Source organism: Neodiprion pinetum, chromosome 5 (assembly GCF_021155775.2).
Source record: "Neodiprion pinetum isolate iyNeoPine1 chromosome 5, iyNeoPine1.2, whole genome shotgun sequence".
NCBI lineage: Eukaryota > Metazoa > Arthropoda > Insecta > Hymenoptera > Diprionidae > Neodiprion > Neodiprion pinetum.
In genome coordinates this window covers 15,140,728-15,155,995 of record NC_060236.1, presented here as the reverse complement: position 1 = coordinate 15,155,995, position 15,268 = coordinate 15,140,728, and the positions used below count along the sequence as shown (strand labels likewise).

The window sequence follows — 15,268 nt, the reverse complement described above, 5'->3', positions numbered from 1 at the left end:
AAAGCTACCGTTTACTGCTATTCTACCGAAATTATTGTGAACAACGATTGTTTATTTTATTAACTACCGCTGTCGATACCATTTTATTTGCCTGTCTCAACCATGTAAACTTCTCGACAATATATGATCGATTGACCTGTTCATTTTCCTTTTGACGTGAGTTTATTCTTTATTTTGTTATTTTCTTTAATTCTGGAATTACTGTTAGCTGCCTTGAATACAGTACCGGCGCTAGCCCACGGCTGGTCCCGGGCGAGCCTTGAAAATCGGGCCCCTTATCAGAAATTTTTGGACCACTGAAGTCTTAAAGTGGGACTTTGCGAGATTTTTTGTTCGCAAAAGATGCTATAATATCGCTGAAATTCAACTCGTTGCAAATTCCATGCTCAATTGACATCGCAGCTAAACCATTCAGTCGATCTTGGCACATAGTGGATCGCAGGTAAGTTTTGATGAGCTTTAGCTTTGAGAAGGCCCTTTCACCCGACGCGGAGGTTACTGGTAATGTTAAGAAAATTCTTAAGGTCACAGTGAAATTTGGATATATCTCATCCAGACCTTTATCAATAATGTGCGATATCATAACGAGTGCACTCAAGTCGGTCATTCCAGCGGCTACGAAGTAAGCTTTTAAAGATTCCAGTTCTTCGGCAAGCTCCCGACTATCAATGTCACTGTTCTCGTCTTCACCAGTCAGATAATTTTCTAAAGCCTTGGACTTCGTCAAAATTTGGGTTCTGTCCAATCTCATAAAGTTATCCGAGTTTCGGATGATACTAAATGGTTCACAAACGTTTTGGGTCATTTCGAAACGTTCGCGTAGGCTTGATATCGCTATATCGCATAATTTGTTGAAAAATTCAATTTCTAACCTTTTCATCGGATCGCTAGGTCGTTCGTCGTGCTGAGACTCATAATCATAGAATCGTCTTGTTCGTGGGGTACGTGATTCGGGTAAAGTTTGTGAAATATCTAACTTCTCAGCCATTTTTTTAGCGGTGGCTATGCAAGTTTCGAAACCGGATTCTCGAAAGGTTTGTAATTGAAGAAGAGCACCATCAATCATGTTCATCGCAGTATGCAAATCAACTTTCGGACATTGTAAAGCTTTACTGATTTTGTTGATCACTTGCAGTACATCATACCATACTACCAATCTAATCAGAAAAGACAATGACTCAATTTCGAAACATAGGCCTCTCAGTTCCGATCTCAGCTTTGCATCTTTACCTTGCGACATTCGACAAAGTTCCTGCAACGCATCTCTGATTTCTGCTATTTGGAACCTCACAGCTTTTACAGCATTTATTTTCCCTTCCCAGCGAGTTTCAGGCAATGATTTCACACTGATATTAACGTGCTCCTTCAATATTTGCCACCTCTGGGTTGAAGCAGCGAAGACTGCGAATAGCCTTTGAAGAACACCAAAGAATAGTTCAGCTGTGACGGACGAATGTCCGGCATCTGAAACTACTAGGTTGAGGTTGTCACAACTGCAGGAAACGAAAAACGCTCTTTTATTATCCTTCAAAATTCTGGCCTGAACACCACTATTTTTACCTTTCATATTACTGCCATTGTCATACCCTTGACCCCGACAGTTATTCAATTCAAGATTGTTTGATTTCAAGATATCTAACAACGTTTCATACAATCCCTTACCAGTTGTATCGTCTACAACAACGAAGCCAATGAAATGCTCGCAAATTTCCACGGTGTTTTTAGACACAGTGACAAATCGAACAACGGCAGTCATTTGTTCTTCATGACTAATATCGGAGGTGCAGTCTAAAATTATGGAGTAATATTTCGCGGCTACCACTCGCCTGCTAATTTCTTTGAAAATTGCATTACCCAGTATGTCAATGAATTCGTTCTGAGTTTCCTTTCCCAAATAGTGAACGCGCTGGAGGTCCCCACTTTGAACTCGACGTACATGTTCGCTTAAAATAGGATCGAATTTCGCCATCAGTTCAACTTGGCTCAAGAAATTACCGTTATTCGGTTCGTATAATCGATCGACAGTACCTCGAAATGCCATATTCCGCTTAGCTAAATGCTTAATTATTTCAACGAATCTTTCAAGTACTTGTTTCCAATAGGTTTCCTCTCTTTGGATTAAATTTTGATTCTCATCATCGATGGTTTTTCTACAATCTAAACGGACTTTGAGTTCTTTCCAGTTTGTCATGCATTCAATGTGCATTTTGGATTTTTCATGCGAGCTCAAACTGTCTTGCAAGTGCCGCCAGGATCTAAATCCGGTCGATTGCAATTGGGTTGGAATGTTGCGGAGGCCAAACAATTTGCAGCAAAAACAATAAACGGAATCCTTAGTCTCTGAATAAATTAACCAGGATCTCTCCATTTTTTCGCCATTCTTCAGGGTTCGATAACAATTTTCTATGGTGAAGCGCCGGCGATCTGTATCAAAAGGAAAAATTGTATTCCGATCTATTTTTGTAGGCCCTAGCTTTACCAATGCTACGCGTGAACTGTCGCTGATGTTATTCGGCCACTTAGCAGGATCTTGCCAATCAATATTTGATACTGTAGAATCTTTTTCTATAACTTTTTCTGCCAAGTTGTTTCTATCTGTAGCTATCGTCATATCTCCGGTATTCACTGACTGAGCGTCCAAATTTCCATCAGAATCTACGGCGTCCTTGGAAGGTGGACAAGCGGGGTCTAAATTATCCGTGGTTTGGCTGCATTCACCACCCTCATTATCAGACCTCAACCGCTTAACATAGCCTTGAAAAAAAACAGTATTTTTTTTGTTCGCTTCACATCGAGCTTTTTTTAATTTCCGCTTTTGGGACCCTGATAAGTCTTTGGGCTTGTTCATAATGACTATCGACTATGACTTGTGCAATCCAACAATTACAAAAATAAATTCAGAAAAATTCAATCAAATCGTAATTTATGCAATGTAAGTCAAGTTGAACGCGGTTAATTAATGTTAAGTAATATGAATATCCGTAGAAATGCCGATATTAAAGATTGTGCCCTAAACGTGATCGGCCGCTGCCTGACCGGAACGTCGGCAGCTTCTGAATAAATGTCTCGTCGATATCCGAGAGTTTGCAAATTACTAGTAATTTCAAAAGAGCATCGAGAATAAAAAATAAGAAACAACAATAGGTAGCGAGAAAATTTTCAAGAAATGTTCACGTTGTTGAAAGAGTTCCTGTGGAATATGCGAATACAGCGGTTCAGCTAGACAGAGCGTAGCAGTGAATCCACAGTTCATACAAGTTACAAGCAGCGTGGTCTGATAGTAGTCTCTGGGCACGCCGCGCCGCACGACGTAGCTTGACGTTTGAGCTATAAACTGGCGCATGCGCTGCAGCCGAACAAATTGTGGTGGGGGCCGTCGGTCCAGCCAACACCCCGCGCGGTCCGTGCTCGCCGGTAACCTAGTACAGCAGCGTGAGCCGTACAATGATTCTACAAGGGCCCAATCGTTCAACCTCATTTTATAATTTTTTTTCATATTTTTTTTCTTACACCTATCATCTCGATGATCACACACAGGATAATGTATTATCGCAGTTAACCTTATTCCGAAAAAAATTCTTATTTTCTTCAGTCTTTGGGCCCCCTCGGGAACAGGGCCCCGGGCGGTTGCCCGGTTAGCCCATACCTAGCGCCGGCGCTGCTTGAATACCGCCACTCTACCGGGATGTACGCGAACGTACCTGAGCCTAGCCAGCCATACAACGGGTTCTCTATTTATCGTTTTTGTACGGTTTTGTGTTATTTTTATTGATTTGTATTATTGTTTGAAAATCGACGCTAACGTGTCTGGCGCCCAACCTAATTGATTTTGTTATAGTTTGATATTGTGAATAAGTAGAGAATCGCGCCAAAGTGTCAACGGTAAGTCCTCATCCGAGGGTAACAGAATTTAGCGTTACAGTACAAAAGGAAACTTACACTAGAAAAAGGGGGTCTAATATATATATACACAATAAACTTAAAACTACTCCATAATTAATAACCCTCAGGCTCTGCAACAAACAAATAAATATTGGTTAAACTATCACCTTATGGAAACCTGCAAGGGGGACCGCGTAGGTCCTATACCGACTCGTCGCGTACCTACAGCTCGATACTAACGAACGAACGGTGAAATTAGTTGACCATTTACCAACATTAACCATAATTAACTACATCTAAATGCATGGACCATTAGGCTCATGGTAACAAGGGCTTCAGTAACAAATAAGATAAAATAACCATACCCTGTCGTATCACGGTGCCTGGTTTCAGGCGCCCGTCGGCGTATAGAGCCTCAGCCTCCGTGGCCACGTACAGACTAAATTCGCCAATGCAAAGGCCACACTTACAATTAGCTCCCGACAGCCTCACCACCGGACGGGCGCAATTATCGCAAATCATCAGGATGTCGAGTGGCAGCGCGAATAATGCGTGGCAACCCAACCTAACGGAGGGTCCCAATTCCATAACCACACAAATGCAGCAATGCACCCCCCCCCCCCCCCCCCGCAAGGCAGGCGCCTCGCATCGAAATCGGTGCAAAGCGTTTTTTTGCAACAGCTTGCCCATAAGGCGGTCGCCGCTCCTTCAGCAAACCACAAAAGGGCAAGTCCCAACGCTCAACGGCCAACAACACATCCTTCATGAGTTTGGTTAAAAATAACCTTGGTCGAACTAAAACAACAAAACACAATTAAAATCCCATCCACGCAAACAACGTGAGACACGACCAACAAAATCAACCGATATCCATTTCTGATCTTTTTCTTTCTTTTTTTTTTCCTCCTTCAAATTTTTCTCCCCCAAACTATTTTCCAACGTTAGACTCTCCCAAAAACAAAAGGCGACTGAGCCCGCAGGGGATTCAGCCGGGGTCTATGTAGGCCCTCGAGAGTACCCAAAATCTTGGTGAAAATCGTAAACTAAGGCCCAACTATGCCACACATTCACACACACACATCACACCAACCCAAGATTAAAGGGTGGTACACCAGGAGAGGGAGTAAGGGTGAACCAGAACACATAAACACGCCCGCGCATATCCACATACTCTATGCTCACGCATTTCCCCTACGCTTAGCGATCAAAAAGGAAAAAATTTAAAACTTACGCTTCCCCTACCTACTCTAAGAAGACACATATCCAACCACCGCAATTCCCCGCTGAAAGCCACCCGCTCACAATTAATAATCCTCATCAGCATTATGATTTCAACTACTACATCAACATTTCACTTTTGCAGATGAATCCCTTGGCAAACCAGGAAAAATTGGTTATACTATTCGCTGATAGATTTCGGCCAGATATGCGAACCTTAGAAATAAATCGTGCTGTTAATATTACTGTCGTAATATGCTATAGAACCATACCAGATTGAGTAAAGAGCATGACCCGTCAGTTGTTATGGAACGACGATCTGCCAACAAGAATCTATAATTATAGCGTATATACCGACTACATCATTAACGATATGTATACCACCGTCAATCATCTCGACTACGGCAACCACCCGAATAGCATAGTAATGATCAAAGACGTAGATGGCGACATATTTTCAGTACTTTTGATGGTCAAAATTACAAAAGGTCGAGCAACACTTTATAATCGACAATCTGGCAATCGAAATTCCTAACGACGATAACGATGAACTAATAAATCAAAACCATGACGAGACCCACTGTCGGGTGCGTAATCAAATAATTCTATTACCACAACTAATTATGCCGCGCATAGATATCTCTAGTTTAGTACATCGGATATATGTATAGCATACATTCAACAATAAGATAAGAATAAAGAAACACCCAACCCTTATGTAGAGATGACAGCTAGTGTACGACGAAATGTATACAGTTACCACTCAAGACATAACCTCCGCCTTTTCGAAGGAAGGACGTCAACAATTATGTGGGTACGAGTTGATTCAAACCGAACACACAAAACTACTCATCATCGAGGAGCCAACTAAAAATGCGTTCAGTCACAAAAAACCCATAGCGATCAGTAACCTGGACATTTTCACCTATGTAAACTCAAAATTCGTCTACGTGAAAAGACACATGAGAATGCAGATGTCAGCCTTATACCGAGACATACTCTCACAGAAATGCAAACTGGAACAACAAGTCTTACGGAACTTATTGACCACCGCAGCCCTAACGCCCGACGACTTCGCGCATCAGCTGATAAAAGGACCTGGCCACATGGCAACAATAGCACGAGAGGTAATCCATGTGATCAAATGCATACCACTTGACGTAAAGGTCAGAAAGACCAAGAACTGTTACCAAGAATCACCGGTACTCAGAGGAAACGCCAGCATGTTTGTATCACCAAAGAGTCGCATGTTGTTAAAAACTGGAGTACAGATAGAATGTAACGCTTTCATCCCAGTAATGTTCAACCTCGATAAGAAATGGTATAAACTACTACCAGAATTAACCGAATCAGTGAAACTAGGTACAATCGAACCTTTGACTACACCAACATGGAAATACATTAACCCCAATAATCTAGCCGCCAGTGAAATTTACTACCCAGAAGATCTGGAACGACTAAGAGATCATATCATGTTCCCAGCAGAAAGATCTGGAATATTGAACGACATAGCAAGAGGAATGTCAGGACAAACCATAGCCAACCAACAATTATCTATCATGCAATTTCCAACCGAAGAAACAATGCAAAAAATAGCAAAGGACACATGGACGAAAATGTGGGGCTGGTTCGTAAGTTTTGGCACCCTCACCGCAGGAGGAATCGGAATTTGGGTAACCATCCAAATAACCAAATTCATCCTTGACACAATAATCCACGGATATGCTGTGAAAAACGCCTACGGGTGCAGCTTTCACATGCTTGGAGCCATATGGAATTCCCTGACAAACCTGCTCTTACATTTAGCTAGACAAAAACAAGTGGAAGATACGGGATCCAAAGAACTACCTAACAATCAAGCTAAGCCACCCCTAGAACCAAAACCTTTAGATATATCCTGGAACCAAGAACAACCAAAACCGAAACACTGTTCTGGAATCCCCGGAATACACATGGATGTGTCAATCAAACATGAATAGGCGATACCGGGATCCTTCACGCAAGAAATACGAACACCAAAATCTACAGTCACACAATATTATGAATCAATGGGAAACAACAAGAGAAACATTAGCCAGACTAAGCCAACAACAAAAGGGAACGGAGGATACAAAACACCCCAAGAAAAGCCGATACCCATACATACCAATTTAAACATGCAACCAAACAACGAAGCACACTCATCAACCCAAATACCAGTTGCAAAGAACGTGTCAACATCAACTATGGGCCCCAAGGACAACCAAAATACCGTATTGATTCAACAACCTACAGCACCCAACGACCGTCAGGAAGAATGATCGATCAAAGGCTCGCCATTCTTGTGTAAGAGAAGAGGTGTACATTCGACCGGAACGTTCGTATGTTTTGACGATTATTATTATTGTGTTTCACTTTTATCAACTAACCAAACTCGACGTACGGCAATCTTGTAACCATAAGGTATTAAAACAACTGTTTCATAGTTATTTATATCTATGGATATTCCAAATAGTTAGACAACTATTCGGAATATCCCTAGATGTAAACAACTATGAAATTCACTAACCAAAGCCTAAAAACCATGTTACGAGATCTTGGCACTACAAAGAGCTATAATATTATTATACGTTATTATATATCAGTATCATACTAACACCATAATTAACTGAAACCATTATACTCAATTATTATATAACAATCAACAATGCCATTTGCGCATTTGGAGCTGAGAGCTACACTATAAGCAACTTACGCTATACCATACAGCCTAGAGAATAGAAGACTGTAAAACCATAGATACATGTGTAACCGATATAATGTGAAGATAGATGTTTTGCTGCAATAATCCATAAAACCAGTAGTAGGGGAGCCCAAGCGGGGATTTTGGGTTTTATTTAAACGCGGCAGAAAAACATAAGGGAAGAAACCTTGCACCCTGTTATTAACGACCACCATATATGAACCCTTAATATACAAGGGTGCGTCTAGGGCAGCCAATGAGATAAGTAAAAAAAAAATCGACCCTTGAATTAATTCGAGCTCGTCAGATTGACAGAAGGTAAGTTAATTACATGCAGAAAAGTGTAAATTTCAATATTCTGACGATTTGACCATGACATAAGAAAATAAGCGAGTCACTATGCAAAAAAAAAAACGTCACCTGGAAGTATTCGAGCGCGGATAAATTTTTTTTATTTTGAAGGAAATCATGTAAGGATTACGGATATAATATAATCTGCCGGTTTCTACAACGTGAAAAAGCTAAAATTATTAATAAAGTGAGGTACGTGCAGGTGCTGAGAACTATGTATTTCGCACTCCGCGCCTCTCTCCCCTTCTCACTCTTTCTCTATTTCTCACTGTCTCGCACTGTCCCCACCATATATATGTATGTATATTTTTTTTACCTTATATATTATGGAGGAGAGTACAATTTTCGAAATTTTTAGGTGAGTTGAAAAATTAACGACGGAGCCAGGAATCGAACCTGGTATCTAGAGATGCTTTGCCGGAGACTTACTCCACTAGACCACCTAGCCGCCCTGACTACACTGTCATTAATTTCTCTCATCACCTGTATTTCGAAAATTGTTTTTGTTTTCGTGTGCCATTGAATATGTTTACATTTGAAATTCGTCGCGAAGAGGCACATTTTTGACTTGTGTGTGAAGCTTGTTGATATGTGCACACATATGCTGTATGTGGCTATTAATGTGAATTAAATTCACTTAGCCATTCATTTTGAACGGCAGGCCGTTCATTTTTGACGATATGAACTACGCATATCATGTTTATAGCGAGAACAGTTTGCTAGAGGAGAGTACAATTTTCGAAATTTTTAGGTGAGTTGAAAAATTAACGACGGAGCCAGAAATCGAACCTGGTATCTAGAGATGCTTTGCCGGAGACTTACTCCACTAGACCACCTAGCCGCCCTGACTACACTGTCATTAATTTCTCTCATCACCTGTATTTCGAAAATTGTTTTTTTTGTCAAAAATGTGCCTCTTCGCGACGAATTTCAAATGTAAACATATTCAATGGCACACGAAAACAAAAACAATTTTTGAAATACAGGTGATGAGAGAAATTAATGACAGTGTAGTCAGGGCGGCTAGGTGGTCTAGTGGAGTAAGTCTCCGGCAAAGCATCTCTAGATACCAGGTTCGATTCCTGGCTCCGTCGTTAATTTTTCAACTCACCTAAAAATTTCGAAAATTGTACTCTCCTCTAGCAAACTGTTCTCGCTATAAACATGATATGCGTAGTTCATATCGTCAAAAATGAACGGCCTGCCGTTCAAAATAAATGGCTAAGTGAATTTAATTCACATTAATAGCCACATACAGCATATGTGTGCACATATCAACAAGCTTCACACACAAGTCAAAAATGTGCCTCTTCGCGACGAATTTCAAATGTAATTATATATTATGTTCTGTTTATTGTAATTGTTACATTTAATAACAAAAAAAAAAAGAATAAAAATCTTCTTTTAAACTGTCAAAACAACGAAATTCCTCTACATAATTGTCAGATTCTAGGTCAGCACAACAAGGACATCAAGCTAAACCATCTGTATATAAATCTGATGAGCTTAAGTATTTCAAGGTCACGATTTTTTTTTACATTTTCAAAAATCGACCGTGAGTTCTGACTGCATCCAAATCGTCAGTCTTTTGAATATAATACCTTTTAGAGGTCACTTAACATTCCTCCTGAATATCTGATAAGCTTGAATAAAAATTTTTTTTTTCTCATTTTCTACCCCTTCATGCTGCCACCCCCGACTTGTAAGCCGGAAGATTGATATTTCTCTGTTACCAGAAGCATATAGGGCGTATACGATATTAATGTCTGATGCGCTCTAGTATTTCTTTGTAATAAATTTTTTTTACATTTTTTAAAATTAGTACACACTTCCCCCAGGAGTGAAAGGGCATATATCATATGAATTTTTTTCTTTTTTAGTATCTAATCTTCACAATCAAATAGGTTCCCGCAACGCCTAAATAACATCCCATTTAGCCTTTTGGGCTCCCCTACTACAGAGACTGCAAAACCTTCAAAACCGTGAATACCGATTATCCAGCATGAATTATACTTTCCTCCGTAACGCTGTATTGTAGGCAACGCGTGCAGCGTTTTGAAGGAAATGCAGATCTCCAATGTGGAGCCATACAGAGCCCCATTTGGAGAACGACATTAGGAAACTTAACGGTGAAACGATGGAAGGTAAATCAACTCACGGAATGATTCTGTAAGGCGAAACAACTAATCAGAATTACAATAAATGTATCAATACACTAACGATCGACCCTTTTAAGTGAGCAAAGATGATACCAATTTTGAGGTAAAACGTAAGAAAACATATCCCTAGCGCCTTATAGGTATTGTATGACACCAAGGAATAAACTCATAGATGTATGCGTGGCAACGCCCAGTAACAGGCAACCAACAAACATAAGAACAACGCTCCAATACCTTCCAAGCCGATCTATATCAATATAAGAATTAACAATTACAGAAGAGAATTATACGAAAGCACATATGTAAACCTGCTCTAAAACTACGAATTATCAAATTATTAAACACCCTAAATCCTTTAAGATTGCTATATACAAACTCCTAAGAATATTCACAGCAGTGCAATCCTAATAATATTAAGTAATTAGAAACTATGTTTCGTAAATAATCACTATTGCACTCCAGATGAATAACGATAGTAATCAATTATCATACATATGCATTTTAAATATTTACACTTGGTAATCTTAATATATAGACTTTGTAACGAACAGGATAGTAAGAACATTCAAGAAGTAAACTACGACTAGAATTCAGCGTATCGTGACCCCGAAAAATGCACACAGCCCTAACGTCCTCGACATATGACATCACGAAACATGGGTCACCTCTAGCGCATGTGAAATGTGATCACCATATTAGGAAATAGCAGCGAAAATCGGACCAGGTCCTAACGCCCACGAAAAGGGGGGAAAAAGCACGATAGCCAAGGGGGGTTGCTGCCCGTACACCAAAGCCCACGCAGATAGCAAGCTTGGAAGCTGACGGCGCAACGACCCTATGCCCACACCACCGCACCAACAGAGCGTTATGCCATACATAAAAAAGCTTGCAATATAGTAATAGCTAAAGAGCTAAGATCACGAGCGAACATGTGACGAAGATGTCATGCCCTCATTTTAATTCCTAGAAAAGGGGGAAGGTGAGCAGAAGTTGACAAAGAGCTAAAGAAGGGGATCGTTCTGCGCAGCGATCGATACCCGTAAAACGGCGACCGATCATCGGATCGTTCTCTTGTTTTCTACCACTAGATTCGTTATCTTGTCCCAGTACAGTCTCGCGGTAAAATCCTTTTGCCTTTTGCATTTAAACTTTTCCTACGAAGTTACTCTGTCCAAAACTCCAGCGAACGAGCTTTCAGCTCAATTTTTGTCATATTAATTCAAAATCTAACAACTAAGTAACCCCGTTGTTTGTGACTTGAAATACTGAACTTACAAAATAAATCCAAGTTAATCAAAGTTTCCAAATACATTAAAATCAGTCATTCCGTTAAATCACCAATCTACGCTGCAATTCATCATATCCAGATAATTCTCAAAAGGTAAGCCAATTAATCAAATCTTTTATCCAACAATTACTCATTCCTCGGTTCGTTCGATTACAGTGATAGAACGACCGTTGTCCGGTGTATTTCAATATTTTATCGGTAATTGGTGACCCAAACTATTGATGTGAATCTAACTGTAGCTGTGTAAAGGATTCCAGTGTCTAACATCTGGAAATTTCCACCGGGTACCGTACTTTTAATATATTTGGATACTTTGATTAACTTGGATTTATTTTGTAAGTTCAGATTTCAAGTCACAAACAACGGGGTGGCTTAGTTGTTAGATCTTAAATTAATATGACAAAATGGAGCTGGAAACTCGCTGGAGTTTTAGACAGAGTAACTTTGTAGGAAAGGTTTAAATGCAAAAGGTAAAAAGATGTCACCGCGAGACTGTACCGGGACAAGGGAACGAATCTAGTGGTAGAAATGAAGAGGACGATCCGCTGATCAGTCGCCGTTTTTATGGGTATCGATCGTTGCGAAGAACGATCCCCTTCTTTTACTGTGTCAACTTCTTCGTACCTTCCCCCTTTTTCTAGGAATTAAAATTAGGGCACGATATCTTCATCGCATGTTTGCCCGTGATCTTGGCTCTGTAGCTATTACTATATTGCAAGCTTTTTTATATATGGTATAACGCTGTGTTGGTGCGGTGGTGTGGGCGTAGGGTCGTTGCGCCGTCAGCTTCCTATCCGCGTCAGCTTTGGTGTTGGGGCAGCAATCTCCTTAGCTACCGTGCTTCCTCTCCTCTTTTTGTAGGTGTTAGGACCTGGGCCGATTTTAGCTGCTATTCCATAATATGGTAATCACAGTGCACGTGCGCTAGCGGTGACCTTTGTTTCGTGGTGTCATATGTCGCGGACGTTAGTGCCGTGTGCACTCTCGGGGTCACGATGCGCTGAGTTCTAGACGTAGTTTACTTCTTAAATATTCTTACTATCCTGTTAGTTACGAGGTCTATAAATTAAGATTACCATATCGGTTATTTTTTATTTTGTAAGTTTTATAGTGTGTAAATATGTAGAATTGCATATGTGTTATAATTAATTACTATCATTATTCACCTGGAGTACAATAGTGGGACATAGTTGCTATTTATTTAATATTAAATCTAATACTAGGATTGCGCTGCTGCGAATATTCTTAGGTGTTCGTGTTATAACAATCTTAAGAGATTTAGGGTATTTAACAATTTGATAATTCGTAGTTTTGAAGCTGGTTTACATATGTGCTTTTGTATAATCCTCTTCTGTAATTGTTAATTCTTATATTGATATAGATCGGCTTGAAAAGTATTAGAGCATTGTTCTTATGTTTGTTGGTTGCCTGTTACTAGGCGTTGCCACGTATACATCTTTGAGTTAATTCCTTGGTGTCGTACAATACCTGTAAGGAGCTAGGGATATGTTTTCTTACGTTTTACCTCAAAACTGGTATAAGCCTTGTTTACCTAAAAGGGTTGATTGTTATTGTATTGATACGTTAATTGTAATTTTGTTTGGTTGTTTCGCTTTACAAGATAATCCCATTAGTTGATTCATCTACAATCGTTTCGTCGTTAAGCTTCGTAATATGTTCTCCAGATGAGGCTCTATATGGCTCCACATTGGAGATCAGCATTACCTTCAAAACGCTGCACACGTTACCTACAATACGGCGTTACGGTGGAAAGTATAATTCATGACGGATATTTGGCATTCACGGTTTTGAATGTTTTGCAGTCTCTGGTGTTATGGATTATTGCAGCAGTGCATCTATCTTTACATAATATCGGTTATACATTTATCTATGGTTTCACAGTCTTCTACTCTCCAGATTATACGGTATAGCGTAAGTTGCATATAGTGTAGGTATCAGCTCAAAATGTGCAAATGGCATTGTCGAGTGTTTTATAATAATTGGATATAATGGTGTTAGTTAATCATAGTGTTAATATGATAATGATATATAATAACGTATAATAATATTATAGCTCTTTGTAGTGCGAACTACATCTCGTAACATGGTTTTTAAGCCTTGATTAGTGAATTTCATAGTTATTTCTATCTAGGGATATTCCAAATAGTTAGACGGTTGTTTTAATACCTTACGGTTACAAGATTGTTGTACGTCGAGTTTGGTTAGTTAATAAAAATGATAAATAATAATAACAATAATCGATAAAACATACGGACGTTCCGGTCGGATGTTACAGTACAGAGCATAAAATAAGTCTAGTCCATATAAATTTACACTGATCTCACGTAGGTATCCAATTATTACGTCACGCCACATTCTTCGCAATGACAGGGCGTTCCTTTCCGCCGGATATTTTGTTATATTCATTTTTTTTCAACAAATACAATTCTAAAATCCATTTCTACGTTTTAATTTTTACTTAAATTACATAATGTTAATAATATAGTAATGATCTGATAAAATTTTTTATCATCAGACAACCCTATTCATTTTCGCGATTCAATTTTGAGTCTATCTCGTAATTTGTCCAGAATTGACTGCTAGGACGTCACTTCTGATTGCTTATGAGCGCCTTTCTGGTGACTTGTTGAACCCCGTCGCTTTTCGGTGGTCACTTCTTTAGTTGAAAATCCATACGACATACTTTTCCTTGCCTTTACACTGCGTAGTTTATGCTGATCGTGAGTGGTGAAACGCGATCTAAGCTGAATTCGGTATTTCTCTTCCTATTTTATTAAAAATCGGACCTCTACGGTTTTCGATGTCTTCAAAAAGTGCTTAGGCCAAGTCTGGACAATGGCAGCACACAAGACAGGCGGCCAAAGCGCCCGGAAGAAAGTCCAGGTGAGTACGGATCAGTCCGTATAACCAAAGCTTAGTGAAAACGTAAACAAATCATCATACGAGATGTTAACATGACAGGTTACATTTATCATATATTTGTATGTAACTTCTTGTCCTACACCATCATTGCTCCTCGCAATGATGTTATTGCGTTACATTGCTCATTATCGAATCTTCCTTTCCTCTGCAACGGTAAAAGGTGTCTATGGTAATTAGAGACGAAGTTGAACGTAAGCATAGAGCTGGCGTAAACTCACTGCAGTATGATCCAGTATCGCACAGACTCTATTCGGCAGGAAGAGACAGTATAATTCGAATATGGAACTGCAAAAATATAAAAGAACCGTACATCCAGTCAATGGAACATCATACTGACTGGGTGAACGACATTGTGTCGTGTTGCGGTGGAAAGAATTGTAAGTCAAAGTGACTTCTTGCCACGTTGTCTTTCTTCTTTGATGCTTTCAAATTCTTTACTCTCATTTTGCTTTATCAATTTTCTCAGTGATATCAGCTAGTTCGGACACAACAGTCAAAGTTTGGAATGCTCACAAAGGCTTTTGTATGTCTACATTGCGTACGCATAAAGATTATGTGAAAGCGCTTGCTTATGCCAAGGACAGAGAACAGGTGGCCAGTGCCGGATTGGACAGAGCAATATTCCTATGGGATGTCAACACTCTCACTGCTCTCACTGCTAGCAACAATACAGTAACCAGTAAGTATGATCACTTGAATCTCGCT

At 39.7% G+C, this 15,268-nt stretch overlaps 2 protein-coding genes across 5 annotated transcripts in view; one reads left to right on the top strand and one right to left on the bottom strand.

Moving 5' to 3' along the window:
• Positions 1–304: 304 nt before the first annotated feature.
• On the bottom strand, positions 305–2,848 carry LOC124218502 (zinc finger MYM-type protein 1-like). Its single transcript, XM_046625022.1, has one exon. It carries the CDS (start codon positions 2,846–2,848, stop codon positions 305–307), a length of 2,544 nt encoding a protein of 847 aa, XP_046480978.1.
• An 11,488-nt stretch (positions 2,849–14,336) lies between these two features.
• The window catches only part of LOC124218598 (WD repeat-containing protein 48), an 83,351-nt gene continuing 82,419 nt past the window's right edge, over positions 14,337–15,268 (top strand). For all 4 annotated transcript variants that reach the window (XR_006883118.1, XR_006883117.1, XR_006883116.1 and 1 more), the window contains exons 1-3: positions 14,337–14,524; positions 14,724–14,940; positions 15,030–15,242. Coding sequence is in view for 1 of the 4 variants with exons in the window: in XM_046625202.1 (XP_046481158.1) it covers positions 14,477–14,524; positions 14,724–14,940; positions 15,030–15,242 (478 nt within the window). In the remaining 3 variants the exon portion in view is untranslated. The remainder of the gene's footprint in view (positions 14,525–14,723; positions 14,941–15,029; positions 15,243–15,268) is intronic.